A 16190-nucleotide genomic window follows, 5' to 3' on the forward strand; every position below is an offset into this window, starting at 1 on the left:
TCTTCTTTGCTTTCTAATCTTCTTTATTTGGACCAACAAGCATCTCCACACCCTATAAGTTTGTTTGATGTTTTTATGTCCAAATGACAAATTTTGTCATTATTTTAAGAACGGATTGGAGCACAATATTATTGTTTTACATAAAGGTGCATGTCAGGGTTGGCAGGTTTTCACAACAAAACTATCGCAATTGCATTTTGGGGTGTAAAATACACGCTTTTTGTAAGGGTTCCCCTGGTAAATTCGCATTTCAAAGGCCTAAATATGATGATGTTGGGGTTGCTTCAACAAGCAGACTTGGCAACACAGATGATAGCGCTTGCTAACTTGCTCAAGTTCTCCTCTCTGTGCCAATCACAACAGACTTGGCCAGCTGACCAATCAGAGCAGAGTAGGCTTATGGAAGGGGTTTACAGACAATACACTCAAAGCTGCTTCGAACTAACCTAACTTTTGAAATCATTGACAAATGACTGTTTGTATAAATGTATATCCTGAGTTTTAACTTACGTAAAAAAAACATATGACCTGCACTTTAACAATGTTCTTACTACCTTTTTGGGCCTTTAACGTGTCAGTTGCATTGCTGTCTATGCAGGGTCAGAAAGCTCAAGGTTTTTATAAAAAAAAATATCTTCATTTGTATTCTAAAGACGAACGAAGTTCAGGTGCTTGGAACAACATGAGGGTGAGTAATTAATGATAGAACTTTCATTTTTGGGTGAACTAGTCCTTTAGTGCAAAGAAATAGTGATGTGAAAATGTAAAATGCTCTTGGATGAAAGTGAAAGTATGCATCATGATATAAATCATTTGGTAATTGTATTTGTGTATTATTATTATTTGTGCAAAATTTGCATCATTCATTAAGTTTAATGTTACAGAATTTAAAGGGATGGTTCACCCAAAAATTAAAATTCTGTCATGATTTATTCACCCTAATATTGTTTCAAATTTTCTTCTGTAGAACATAAAAAAAAAATATTTTGAAGAATGTTGGGAACCAGTTTCAGTTCCCATTAACTTCCACTGTATGGACAAAAACTGAAACTGTAACTGTTTGCTTATCAGATTTCTTCAAATTATATTTTTATGTGCTGCAGAAGAAAGCAATGTATACAGGTTTGGAACTATATAAAGATGGGTATATATATATACACGTGTGTGTATATTTAAAGCATATGTTAATAATTAAGAACTGAACACATTTAGTTGCTATCTCAGATAAACCTAATATAGGTATTTTATGGTATGATATAAACAGCATCATCACCAATAAACACATTCACTTACTGTTTAAAAAAATGGTATTTTAGAATTAGAATTAGAAATATATTTTCCAGTTTGATATTATTGATTGTTCCCAATAATAATAACATTGATGGTAATGCTATATATTAGCCAGTGTGACACACTTCTGGTCATTGAAGGGGTATTTGAGCCTAAATGATGACTCTGGCAGTTCATGGAGGAAAAATAAAGTTGGGAAACACTTAAACTCAATATTCCCACCTCAGACTCTCAAACCAGCCCATCCTGATTCCTGTATTATACTGTCACTGAGAATATAGACATTCTTTGAAGCTCTTTGGAGACCATCATTTGATTCATGTGTGACCAAATGCAAGTAATGTTTATAGCTGTATAACAGTTTAAGTGCTTTCCATTGAAATATGGGTTGGTTTTAAGACATATGGACAGAAATTAGAGGAAGGAGTGTTTCATTCACCAACGTCTCAGTTTATTTCGAATTACTTATTACAATCACAGCTGTTGATTCCCAAATTTTATTGCAGATTTACACGTCTCGTGTTTATCTCTCAGTGGCCAGGGTGCCACATAAAAATGAGGAATTATCAAATGCACTTTCAAAAATAAAACAAAATTCCTTTCTGCCCAAAACAGGAACAAAAAAGAAAAAAATCACACGGGTCAGCCGAGCCTTTTAAGGACGGCGCTAAATCTGACATCGCGTACGATCGCGCACCTTTCTCGCTTCCTCACCCTCTATAAAACGCCAACATGCACAAACGCTCACACTTCACCTACCTAAAGCCATCTTTCTCTCTGGTAAACCAGGTCAACAAACAAAAAGCAATTATGTTAGGCAGCTGCCGCCTGGGAGTGGGTAATTACAGTGCAGTGTGGACAGCTTCATTCTAAACAGGTACTAAAAGCATCATTAATCATTTCCATCATGATGCTTCAGTCCGTTAACGATCACGTGACACGCCGCCGAGGGCCCGCCAGGGATGGAGGGAGGCTGCTGTGGGAGACGCCGGCGCGCGATTGGCTGCCGGCAGAAGTCCTTGCGGAGGTCAGCCAGTCAGCAGGCCTGACCCGCCAATGACCTTGTGTCACTTGACCTTTGAAGGGCTCGGGATCACGCCTTGATATCGGCTGGGTAGTGCGCGAGGCAGAGGGAGGGAAAGATAAATGGCGCAGTGGAGGAGAGGAATGGTGGAGGGATGGATGAATAGGAGAGAGGGGGAAGATGGAAGACGCTTAAGATGAAAAATAAAACAGCGGGTTGATTGAGCACCAGGGTTTTTCCCCTATGCACTGACTGACCAATAGAAATGCACTGCATTATTATGGAGCACAGATGCAATTTTTAGGTCACGGAATGTGTATTTTTATTCGATGGGTGCGTGAAAATGCATTGCAGAATTGATTATCAATATGCAGTTGTTCAAATAATTAACCCAATTGATGATTTTCAGGTGCGTCGTGCCGATAATGCCGTCCGTCGTAAGTATCTACACCCCGACATGGATCGTAAGATTGAGCACAGTGTCTTATCTGAAAGATAGACAGAAAGACAGCGTCCTCTCGTCTCCCCCTCCACCTCCTCGTTCCTCTCCTTGTGTGTCTGTGAGGCTATCACTATGGCAACCTCACCGAAGGCAGAAGGAAAGTGTGTGTGTGTTTGGGGGGTTGGCATAGTTCAGACAAATAAGCATCGGAGGGCTCATTTATTCATTTTTGGTTAGCCGAAAATGTGAACATGAAAGGTCAAATATGCTTGCGTTTGCATATTTGTTTCGCACTTTTGTTTATAGCACACATTCAATACGGAAGGTATGAAAGATAAGGTTTGTTTTGGTGACTGATGCAACGGAACCCAACATATGGCATTGAAATTGCGCCTGGTATCTGTTAAGAAAAAGCCTTGAGATATTGCTATTAATTTTTTCCACATTGCTCTTTGTTTTATGAGGAATATGCCACTTGCTTTCGTGCAATAAACGTAGGGTTTTTTTTCCCCTTTATGTTTTTGTACCACCCAGGAAGCCTAAATATCTGCATCAGCAAAATGTACATGCTTTAGGTCCCTGTAGTGCTCGTCTGCAACTTTTCAAAGGGCAATCCAAACCCTGAGAGTCCGCAGCACTGCACCATAGAGGTCAACGCTTGTTTCCCAGAATCCACACATAAAGGCCTCCTTTATATATGCCAGCTCATAGAGACAAGTGAGTTGCACTGTCACAATCATCTACGCTCTTACTTTTGGTTCCTAAAATAACCTTCCATTGAACAGTTCTTAAAAGAACCATTTTTTTCTTGCCGTTAAATAATTTGAAGAACTTTTTCCACCTATGAAAATCCTTTTGTCCAATGGATGTTGAAGGTTCTTATAACCACCATTTCTGGTTCCCAGATAACCTTTCAGTGGACCGTTCTAAAAAAAGAACATTAAAAAATTCAAAAGATCCTTTTGTCCGTTGGAAGGTTCCATTGATGTTAAAGGTTCTTCATGGAACCATCAGTGCCATCAAAGAACCTTTATTTTTAAGAGTGTAGTGCACCGATTTGTATGCAAAACCCCCTGAACATAACCTTGACACAGTTTCACCTCGGTAAGCGTCGACTGTTCTCTGCCTCATTCGAATTCCTAGACCCTGGGCTTCATGCCTCCCCCTCCCCCTTCTCAGAGAGCGCAATTTCTTAGCCGGCTAGAAGTGCTGAGTGCTGCTGTTTGCTTTGTACACAGAAATTCGCTGAGGCTGTAAGCTGTCCCCAAACATCTGTTCTCGGGAGTCGTAAATGGTAGAAGAAACGAGGGCTAGAAAATGGTCTGCGTGCACACGCCTTGTGCGTTATACATATATATATGCAAGGTGCCTTAAGACCATCCCTCTACCTTCCTCCTTTATGTGCCTGTTGACAAGCAAACAAATGAGCATCAGTTCTTTATTTTACTGGTTGCAGTGCAAAAGAAACCGATACAATGTCTGTTTGTAATGAAGACTGTGTGTGGGATGTGAAGAGGTGTTGGAAGCTCTGTGTCTCCTTTTGTTAGTGTACAATAGTAACCAGCCATTTTAAGGACCACCCATCAGAAGCAGCCACATAAGTGAGACATGCAGTGGCTTCTAAAAAGGACAGCATGAAGACAGCTATATTTTAAAATCGCCAGTTGACATAGCAAATATTGTCAAATATTCCGATAATTAAACGTTTAAATTTAAATATTTTTTTTTATTTAATTTAGATGGCTGTGAAACAGTTTGAGATTATTTTATAAGTACTTTTTAGTATTATCTGTCTATACACTAATAGGAGGAAACTTGTGTTTTTATATTTCAATCAGCATGTTGTATATGACATTGTTTTGTAGTATAGGAATATGTGGACAATTATTGAAGTTATATGAAATGTTTTCTAAACTTTTGATGTACACTTTTGGATGAAGTTGATGCCAGTGTTAAACCAAGTAAACAAATTGAAAAAATAAATAAAAATCTCATTGTTATTGTTGTGCTGTTTAATATGTCTTAATTTTATTTACTTATTTTTACTGAATATCACTTAAAATAGTAATTATTGATTTACTCACAACATTTTGTTAAACCTACAAAAAATAATAATAATAATAATAATAATAATATATCATTAAATATGAATTATTATATACATTTTTGTTGTTCTTTCCTCGATTTTATTTACTTTATTATCTGAATATCACTTAATGTAAAATAAAATAATAATTATTTGATTTACTCATAAGATTTTGTTAAACATACAACATAAATAATAATTATAATAATATGATTACATATCATTAAATATGAATGATATAGTTTTGTTGTTTTTTCCTTAATTGTATTTACTTTTTTATTAACTGAGTAACACTTGATGTAAAATAAAACACTGATTATTTATTGATGTACTTATTTTGTAAAACCTACAAATTGCATTATTATTGTTTTTATTATTATCTATCATTAAACATAAATATCAATTTTTGTTGTTGTTTCCTTAATTTTATTTACTTATTTTTATTAACTGATTGACACTTAGTGTAAAATAAAATTGTAATTATTTATCGACTTATTTATTTAATTGATTAACACATTTAGTTACTTGTTAAAGCAAAATAAAAAATAAAAAATGTTTTCATTTTGTGTGGTTGACACTTGTAGCAGAATATAACATTTTCGGTCTATTTGCATCTAAAGTCATTGCTGCTCACTCAGACTCAACTGATATCAGGCCTCTAATACTGAAAATAATATATGGCTTTGGTCATCATTCTAAGAGCATCGCTATAAGCGAGGTAATATCGTTTCCTCTCAATTACTGAGTAAAATGCAACAGTGCAGTGAGGATTATACTTGATCCTATCGCGTTATCAATTTCTGCACCCACATGCCATAACGTGGGCATTAAGCTTTTGCATGCGGATGTAACTGAGCTAAAATGCACATCGGTTTGCGTAGGTGAAATCTAATGAGCTATACTAGAGGAAAACTTCCTTCCTGAACGCTGTAAATTTACATGCGTCAAACGTTTCGAGAAGGAATCCACGGTATCGTAAACAAGCCTATATGCTTTTCTCAGTCCTAAACCTGACGACATTAACTCCGCATTCACGCTTAAAAGCGCATAAAAATAATAGCCATATATCTAGTTAATAATATGATTTAAAAAATGAAACAAAAAGTGCTTGGAGGGTTATGAATTTCCTTCGGCTATAAAAAGATGATTATCAGTTTCTTCTAGGTTGTATCCAAAAACTTTACCTGAAAAGACTAGGCAGCAAATAATATAAATAAAGCGTATAGGTAAATACGATTAGTATAATAACATGTATTTATAGTAGTAGTATGAATAATAATAACAATAATAATTCTATAATTATAATTATTATTAATGCTGTTGGTTGATGTTGCTACTGTTATTGAGTGTATCTTTTTACAGCTTTAATGAGAAGCCTACACTGTAACATGAGAATAAACATTTTAAAAATTGAAAGAAGTGTGAAGACACCGCAAGGGCAGCACGAATTAATAATGCAGCCTTTTCTCTGTGAGCCACTGACCGGGTCACTGCTGTCTCGAGGCAAAACAGAGGTCAAGGGGTGAAAGGTGAACTCTGGAGTAACTGCATATATTAGCAGGCTCAGGCATGCGAGTCGTACTTCGTGCATATAGGTTTCCTAATATGGGGAGATATGTTTTCAGTAGGCCTGAGTCACAAAAATACCTCGAGAAATATATTTTAAAAAAGCCCTCTCGAGAAACGTTTATTTCAATTAATTTTATTCGCCTTTATGTTATTTGTTTAACTGACGCATCTCGATTTTAAGGCTGCTGGAACATTTTAAGGACATTTAATATCATTTAACAAAACTCATTTTCACGGTTCAGATCATTTTTTCGCTTTATGAGACTGTAGTGCTTTTATTAGAGAATTTGCTTGCTTTGATGTAAGGGGTAAGATATGCAAAACCCTTCAATTAAAATAATATTTTACGCAGAACAAAAATTGAATTTTTTTATGCAGCGAAAAAAAATACCTGATTCAGGGATAGCCTTTTTATTTTACTGCGCATTGACTTGCATCTTAATAATAAAAACAATAAATGAGTGAAATGAAAAAGATGGCTTTCATTCAAATACATGTAATTATTCAACCCATCAAAGCAAATCAATTAAAAGTCAATCAACTTAAATCCACATCACATCGATAAATCAATCGTTTAGAAATGTCGATAATCCCCTCTCTCGTTCCAGATAATTCCAGCAATTATTTCTGTCCACGTCCATCGAATAGCACAGGGACACAGAGGCGAGATTTAGGATTATACAAGGCATATATACCTCTAAAACATTTTAAAGTTTAATTATTTTGATAAAGTACGCCATCTGAATGAAATACACCCCCGAATCTAGATGCAATCAAAACGTAAACGTGTTTACGCCAAAAAACAATCACAAAAAGCCTCCCTTCATTCCTGCAGTATTTTTCCAGCTCTCAATGCACTGCTTTGATGCTATCAAAATGAGGAGTTGGTATCAGAAGGTTCAACCCGTGGCACTCGATTTAACCTCTTCCAGCAATAAATTGGTGAAAATACACGGCTAAGTGGAGGTACTTTGTACGTTGACAGCTTTTCGCCATTATTTAGAAAGACGAGTATCACCGATCATCGTGCGGCGCTCTTTATTTGCAGATAAAAGCACAAGCAGCATGAATATGACAGACACAGTATGTATGCGAAACAGCAGCAAACCTGTTGAGTGTTTCTAAATGTGCAGGCTGGGGTATAAATATTAGATGTGCGTTTTTAGATTTTTAACAAACGAAATCTGTTCGCGTCAGATACTGTACATGTACGTTAAAATGTTTTATTGAACACATAATTATTTTTAAATAGCAGGTTAATGTAATAAAAACACTTTTGCTCAGACATTCAGTTTGCTGCTTATTAATAACTACAACCAAAGTCGTTTTATTTAGAGATGCTTTTGGCGAATATAAACAGTGAACACGATTTTGTTTTAGAGCCAGGAATAATAATCAGACGAGACCAGTGTCAGAAATTAATTTTTTATTAATACGCGATAATTGTCCCCTGGGCTTTTTACTTTTGTGAGGGCATTTTCTTTGTATCGTACGTAAAACATGTATGCTGTACATTTTAGTTTAATACCTTAAACATACTAACTAGATTATGTCTATGCAACGGCATAAAATGTAGGTAGTTCAGATAAAATATATTTTAAAAAAAGTTTCCCCTCTCTTTGTCCATGTTTTAAATAACATTGTATTTTTTCCCTGTCCTGACACTTTTGTCCTTAACTGATTAATTTTTTGACCCTGATGAGGTTTATTAATATTAACATTTGATAACAAGCAGATTCTGTCAGAATGAAAACAAACAAAAATAAATAAATAAATAAAAAATAAAGCAAATAAACATAATAATAGTTTAAAGTAAGAAATGCCTATGAAGTGCATTTGAATTAAATCATGATTTCTCCGCTTGCTCAACAGGTGAGTAAACTTTATTTTTTACCATAGCAAGTTACTGCTTTATTTTCTTAAACAATTGGATCGATAAATAAATATTTATGTTTGTTGGCAAACTTCATTTTGGATGTGTAAATATATTTTGATCGTACACTCTCTTGTTATAACTCACAATATGAACGTGATCGTTCAGAGTTTAGTGTATGGCAACCGTCCCAATAATCTTACCCTACTAGAAATTATCTTTTGTCAGGAGATGAACAAGTGTCAGTTTTTTTCGAGTCCTCATCACACGCAGAAATCAGCATTAATCCCGGAAATAAGCCTTGCCGCAGCATTTTCTTCTGTTTCATGCGCCTGTTTTGAAACCAGATCTTCACTTGTGTTTCGCTTAGCTGGAGAGTGTTTGCAATCTCAATCCGTCTAGCTCGAGTCAGATATTTGTTAAAATGAAACTCCTTTTCCAGTTCTGTCAGCTGTTTGGTTGTAAAATTTGTTCGTGGTGCTCCACTCGAGGGGTCCTCGTCAGGCTCTCTTCCGTGGTCCGTCTTCAGCTCCGGGTCCAGATGTATCTTAGCTGTGAAGACAATGAAATAAATATTAATAAAACATAAGCTTTTTGTTTTAAACAAGCCAGCGAATAAAGGTTCACGGTGCTTGACATCCTTGCATGTTATTTTACATTTGTACAGCCTAACAAAAAAATTGCCTAAAAATATTTTAAAACATAATGTTAGTGTATCATTAAAAATGTGACAAATCGAATCAAATGTCAGCTGTATATTTATTGAAAAACAGTTTAAACAACGTCGGTTTCAATACATTCAATTATACAATTGCTAAATATGAATTTAAAATATTACTGCCATTTATTAATGATGCTTTTTATTTTAAACCGCGCACAATTTAAAACCGAATGATCTACTCTTATGTACAAAACGCCACGTTATCAATGTAAAATTAGTGTATAAATTATGTAAGGTAAAATAAAATAATTGTAATCATATAGTGCGCTACTGTTTTATACTAATTGAATATTAAATAATTATATTTTAAAATCCCTCAATAAAAACGTAGATAGAATGCATTATCAAAATCTATGTTAGACTGAATTAAAAGTGAGTTTAAGTGATATTTGAACTAGTATGATCACTAAAATATGCATTTAGGTTAATTTTAAGATATTTGACTTAAAAGAAAGTGTTTTGTAAAAGTAAGGTTGAAATCAGTTTTGATGAGTTTGTTTTAGATACATTCAAAATATATTTTTACAGATGCCACTTCCCAAGTACAAATTTTAGAAACTGTAATCACATTTTGATTTAACTTTTTTGTTTTCAACAGCAGAAATTATATTTGCAAGGTTTCCAGGATGGTCACTCTTTCCGCTTGAAGTATGTGAAGTTGCATGACCTTCACCTGAATGCAGAGATCCTGTCTGTATTAGTTAAATAGAGGACTGTCTGTGTGTTTGCACCTCACAGATGACTGCAGGACAGGGGCCAGATGCACTGTCCGTCATGGCCTGCCATAAAAATCTGCCAAAGATGCCGTTTTGCAGTTTGGCGCGACATGACTACTTTGTTCAACCTAGTATGCCCTGTAAATTAATTGAAAACCAAGTGCATCCAAACCTACTTTTCTTTGTTAATTTAAAAAAGCATTAAATCTGCAGTTTAACCGAGCTAGGGAACTAACAGCTGTTTTAATGGAAACCAAGCTTGTGTTTTGTTGTTTGCTCGTGTTGTTTGCTTTTGGAAGCACGCAGGAAGTTGCACATTCCTTTACGGCACACACACAGGGGTCAGGCGGGAAAGTCCCCTGGAGTGATAGAGGCGCATTGAGCCCTCACATACTGCTACAGTTGCAAGTGTCTTTCTAACCTCTGTGCCATCTGCACACCATGTGTATGAGTGTGTGTGTGTGTGTGTGTATGTAGTCATGTCATTGCAGTCAAGGACCTACAGTTTGAACAGACAGAGGACATACAAAGACAAAAGTCAAATAACTGTGCAGTGTTTTGGTTGTCGGTAAAAGGCTTGCTTTCGTTTTTGCAACCAAAACATTGTGCATTTATTTGCCTTGCATGAAGTCAATTAAAATGCTCTCCAATAACCTGAATAAACTCTACATGTCACTAACAGCAAGCTCTCACTCTTTCTCTGCAGGCTCAGAGCACAAACAGTTGATTATAGAGTTGATTTCGAGAGCAATCTTTATCTCGCCTTCGCCGTGCAAATGAAAGTAAACAGAGAGATGAAAAAAAGCAATTGTAGGGTCACCTCTAATATTCACGAGGGGCGTTCTAACAATCAGTGCATTCACTGACAAATATGAAGTAATTAAGCAATTTCCTTAGGAAATAAAAAAGTGTGCATGAAAACACTGATGAATGAGTTGCTGGATAATAGAATTGGCAGTCGCCAGAAGGCATAAAGGAATCAAACGAAACATTTGAGGAATGACTTGCAAACTTGGAAATGGCCAGCCAGCCAGAGGGATGACGTGGCCCACTAAGCCTAAAAGAAAGCAGGGGAACGGGGGGTGGGGGATCGATACAGATTGCCTCGGTCATCTGGGCATCCAGCCCACAGTAATTCAGGTGCTGTCAGGGTATAATTGAAGAATGACGCACAGGGACTATGTGCACTGTATTGGGGGATCCAGTCAGACACTCTGTATAAGCTTTTATTCATGTTGAGTATAGGAAACATTTTGATGTTGCCCAGTAAGAACAATAACCCTCACAATGCATGGAATCTCTCACTTAAAGAGACAGTTCACCTAAAAATGAAAACCCTGCCATTATTTACTCACCCTCATGGCATTCCAAAAATGTACGACTTTCTTTCTTCTGTGGAAATATTTAGAAAAATGTCTCCGCGGGGTCTAGTGTTGTTCAAAATATCTTCTTTATTGTGCACCAAAATTCATTTTTGGGCAAACTCTTTTTTTTTTTTCCCTCCCTGTAATATATATATATTTTTTTTACATTGCATCATAATGAGCCTAAGTAATGGAGCAGACAATAAACATTCACCCTACCATTTAACATTTGACTTTGGCTGCTGTGTTGATGTGAGTATTATCTTAAGCACTTGTTGACAGACCTCTCATATATCATCATACAACGCTTTCTCCATAAGGCTTGCAATAAATCCAAAGAAATTAAGCACAGAGGGAAGGTCACCACTTACACAGACTCCTCTTTAAAGGAAACGTTCACCGAAAAATGAAAGGCTCATTTACTTATCCTCATGTCATTCTAAACTGTATGCGTACAAATAAAAGTCAGTAGTTGTTTGGATCCCAACTTTCTTCTAAATATCATCTTTTGTCTTCCGCCAAAGAAACAAATGCATACAGCGACATAAGGTTGAGTAAATGACAATTTATTTTTGGTTGAACTATCTTTTTAAACCTTATGTGCTTAAAGGAACAGTAAAATTCATGGATTGGTAGGAATGAGTGCAAAAAGTGACTTTCCTTGATATAGTACCTGATGACAAACAATGGCTCTTCTAGGTGAATGTGGGTGAACAGGCAGGAGAAAAACCAACAGCAGAAGCTCGAATACAGTAAACAAATTGTGAACTCCTGGCCTTGCCACCATTCAAGCATTTGGGATTTGATATAGCAGGCCTCTCCATCCTATATCCTGACCACAGCTGCTGTTCATACGCTGGGCGATATAGCCCGAAATGACCTTTTCGCTGACATATTTGCCTGTGAGTTATTTTAGATCATCAGTGTGGCCTGGCTAGACATTCTTCTCCTTGACAGTCTGGAAACCATATGAATGCTATATTACTGATTCGTAGGAAATGACAAATCAAAGAGGGCTCTTCTTGGTTTTACCATCAACCTATTACATATATTGTGATTTATTGAGAGGGACGAGCGATTCACAATTTAACGCACAGCTCTCACAACAAACATGAAATACTTTGACATAATACAGGTCAAATGTCATTGAGCGTGACATTTTATGAGCACATGTCAAGTAACTCACATTTGAACTGCATTAAATGCAGACCTATCCGATCATTACTCCAGTTAAGGATTACGCTGAGATTCTGACAGACATTTTCCGACATTCAATATAGAAAATTAATTGCAGCATATAAACATTGGTCTCTATTAAGATTTAGGGCTCTGTCGAGGAAAAGTGTTCCTCTGAAGTTTATTTGGCTCTCAATGGAGAGCTAGGGGGTGCTGGACTCCTTTAAATATGGCCTGGGCTGCCTCTTGTCAATGAGAGGATTTTTAAGGGGATGAACATTCAGAATAGAATGGAATGTGCTATTTATAAAAATGGAGGAATTTTGCCTGGCATGTTGTTGCTGACCCATTTAAGCACCAGAGCAGATCTTATATATTACACTCTCGTAAATTTTTAAAGGTTTTCAGCACGCAGGAAGCCTGATTTGTGAAGCAAAAACTCCATGTCCCTGACACGTGCCACTTCTGCACAGGATGGGCTGAGTTTTATAATCAGCTTCATACTTCTACTTTTTGTGATGCATATATGTATACATTAGTCAACATTTGAAGCGGATCAAAACCTTTCATCAAAGTTGTCCTAAAACCAAAACAATACCCAGTCTCGTCTTAGGACAACAGATTTCTTTTAAGTATATAAATATATAAGAGATAATCAAAGTTGTCCTAAGACATTTTATTTTCAAGCACACTGAGGCTTTTTGGTGATAAAATTTCCAAAATTATAAACCCAACCCTTTATTCGAACGTGCTGATATGGGTAAATTTAAAGTAAAAAAAATCCTTGGTTGATTTATGAGTCACACAGTGCATAACACTTCAGATTTTCTCACAGTTAATCATGTTTCACTGTATTTCTGAGTGCATTTTTAAAAATGTGGCCTTTGCAAGTACAGCCAAACTTGTACACACACATAGCTCCACCTCCAACGACTCATTTCTGCTCGCTAAAAAGTTTTTGTCCTACTTTGTATACACTACTTAAACGATTTAGTTATAAAAAAACAAAACAAAAAAAATCATTCGAGTTAGAATTTTTAAAACTGTTAAAGTAGAGATGTTGGCCAAAATACACTCGGTCAACACATGACTTAGCTGTAAAGGTGCGCTGCAGAAAAGTTAACCAAACTAGAAAACTAGTCAACTTACCTGTACGGGATTGATTTCTCCTCACTCTCATCCAATCGAATGTCTTTCCGCTTTGTAGTGTCTCATTTAACGTGTTTAGAGCCTCGTGTCTGGTATAATTGTCCTCAACTGCAGGGTGAAGCACTGGGCCGTCGCATGTGTGCGCGTCGATTAGTGTGTTGTTGACAGGGCCGAGTTCACAATGCGCGCCGGAGAAAGTTCTTAAAGTGTCTGAGGAAGGCGAGAAGCCCGTTCTGGAGAGACCCTGCTCACGACAGCTTTGGAAGGAGGGGACTTGGGGTCGGATGGGGTGCACTGGTCTATAGAAATCTTGATTATGGGGGAAGGGGGGTCTGGTCGAGTTAGCACGGCCAGGGTCCTCACAGGGCTTTGAACACGCGTCTATGGCCGTGGCACTGAGATTCGTGAAATGATACCGAAGAAAATCCGCCTCGGTGTTGACATGTCCCTCCTCTCTGCTTGGGAAGTCAGTAGTAGCTCCGTGGTGCTGATGCAGACGCATTACTCCAGTAGCATGATAGCCCTTGATGAACAGTGACGTTGTGTCCCTGAACCCTTGATAAGAATTCATGACCGCATCTCATATATTCCAGATCTTCATCCGAGGATGGACGCGACAGAAACTCCATCCACAGACGCCACACATAGCGCGCTAAAGGACAGAGGCACCGATCTAGACAGGGACATGCCTTGTAGAAACATTCGATCGGTGATTGATGGGGATGACGTGCCCTCTAACTCTTGGCCAATAGCCGGACATCTCCTTCATCTGAGTGAGCGTTAATTTACCAAAGCAAGCAAGTTTGAACGACTTATTTGACCTGCTAATAAGGTCTTGTGGAGTGTGCGTGCCCGCGCGTGTGCGGAGGGGGGTCAACCACAGTACTTCATTTCATAATGGACAATATTGAATTTTATCAAAGCGCACTTCATTGTGCTGAGAACTTTTCACAAATGTTAAGGCATCCGTGACATTTAGAACATACATAAACCGTTTCAGATCCATATAATTTCTTTTCTCCAGATAATGCTATTTTAACTTGCATAACTAATGGCTGTTGTGTGATATTGTGTTTTAATTTTAAGTTTCGATACAAAATTGTGGAATATTTTGTGTGTGTGTATTCAGAAGGCCCATTTCATATCTGCGTTCCAAATTAGCGTTTACAGAAAATCAATGACGTTTTTAGTCAGTATAGCAGCCTTAGCTTATACTCGAAATGCGTGCAGCTGAGGGAATAAGGTCTTAAGCCATTGTCAATAGCTGTTAATAAGAAATGCATGGATTTTGTGGTTCACGCTTTTTAAATAAAAGGTGGCGATTGTTGCTCATTGAAACTTTGGAAAGAAACTTTCAGTCTCCCAGGCCTTTACTCATCCTGGTAAACCACGTTAACACCTTCATTCTTTCTTGGGCTCTTTTCGACCACCTTCGTTCATATTCCGATCAAACTCAAAGATATCTCCTACATTTTGCGGAAAAAACAGAAACTCTTCTTTGAATTCTAGACCATAGGGAATCTAACATAACAGCTGAAATGATGTTAAAAAGGAATTATTAGGTCATTGTATGAGATCTCTGGGTGATTATGTGTGCTCTAAACAGCTGTCGTTGCAGGTCATTCGTCGGTCAAATGATAATTAGCAGCTGCCTCCCCTGCAATAATGAACCGCTTTATACAAAAAAAAGTATTTAATTTTTTTATGTTTAGATTTATTTATGTTTTCTGAACAAATGGCAAGTCAAACTGACGAGATTATTAAATAATTTAATTCGTTAAATTGTTGCTTCACGAAGTAATAATAATAAGTTAAAGGCCAAAGCAAAGTACAAAGAGTTTTATTAAGATTAGTTTAACCGTCCCGTCGTTTCATATGGTAAACTTTATTATACACATGCTGTCTTTTACATACTGCATAAAAACTATTTTCAAAGCTTTATTTAGCTGATTTCATTAACAGTCTTATAATTTAAAATAAATGTCTGAAACTAAAAACAGTTGTAAAATAATCACAGGAGTAGTAGCTGTACACAAAGTTTTTGACCAGCTTTTTACTTTCGACCAGAAATTACAAAGATCCTAACTATTACAGAGTACAGATTATTATTATTATTATTATTTTTTTTTTTTTAAACAATAATTTAGAATGTTTGTTACATGGTGTGCAATAATTGAATAAACCTTAAACTTGAGAGAGATTAAATGTATGTATGTATGGATTAAATGTATGTATGGAATATGATAACTAATGCTTATTTTTTAATTTTTCAGTTAACCTAAAATGTGCATATGTGTCCCTGGACCACAAAACCAGCCATTAGGGTTGATTTTTCGAAATTGAGATTTATACATCATCTGAAAGCTGATGATAAATAAGTTGTCCATTGATGTATGGTTTGTTAGGATCGAACAATATTTGGCTGAGATACAACTATTTGAAAATCTGGAATCTGAGGGTGCAAATAAATCAAAATATTGAGAAAATTGCCTTTAAATTTGTCCAAATTAAGTTCTTAGCAATGCATATTACTAATCGAAATGTAAAAATGTAAGATGTGATATATTCACGGTAGGAAATTTACAAAACATCTTCACGGGACATGATCTTTACTTAATACCCTAAGGATTTGTGGCATAAAAGAAAAATCGATCATTTTGATCCATACAATATTGTTGGTTATTGCTACAAGTATACCCTTGCTACTTATGACTGCTTTTGTGGTCCAGGGTCATACATGTTAACATCTTATTTACTACTTACATTTAAGTCAAAATATT

At 36.4% G+C, this 16190-nt stretch overlaps 1 protein-coding gene across 1 annotated transcript; it reads right to left on the reverse strand.

Annotated features, from left to right (window-relative positions):
* Nucleotides 1-7845: 7845 nt before the first annotated feature.
* On the reverse strand, nt 7846-14300 carry hoxc1a (homeobox C1a). The gene is made up of 2 exons (XM_051095920.1): nt 13411-14300; nt 7846-8836 (listed from the first exon to the last, which is right to left on the reverse strand). The coding sequence occupies exons 1-2, from the start codon at nt 13979-13981 to the stop codon at nt 8499-8501; spliced, it is 909 nt and encodes a 302-aa protein (XP_050951877.1). The 5' UTR covers nt 13982-14300; the 3' UTR covers nt 7846-8498.
* Nucleotides 14301-16190: the final 1890 nt, after the last annotated feature.

This window comes from Labeo rohita, chromosome 23 (genome assembly GCF_022985175.1).
Source record: "Labeo rohita strain BAU-BD-2019 chromosome 23, IGBB_LRoh.1.0, whole genome shotgun sequence".
Taxonomy (NCBI): Eukaryota; Metazoa; Chordata; class Actinopteri; order Cypriniformes; family Cyprinidae; genus Labeo; species Labeo rohita.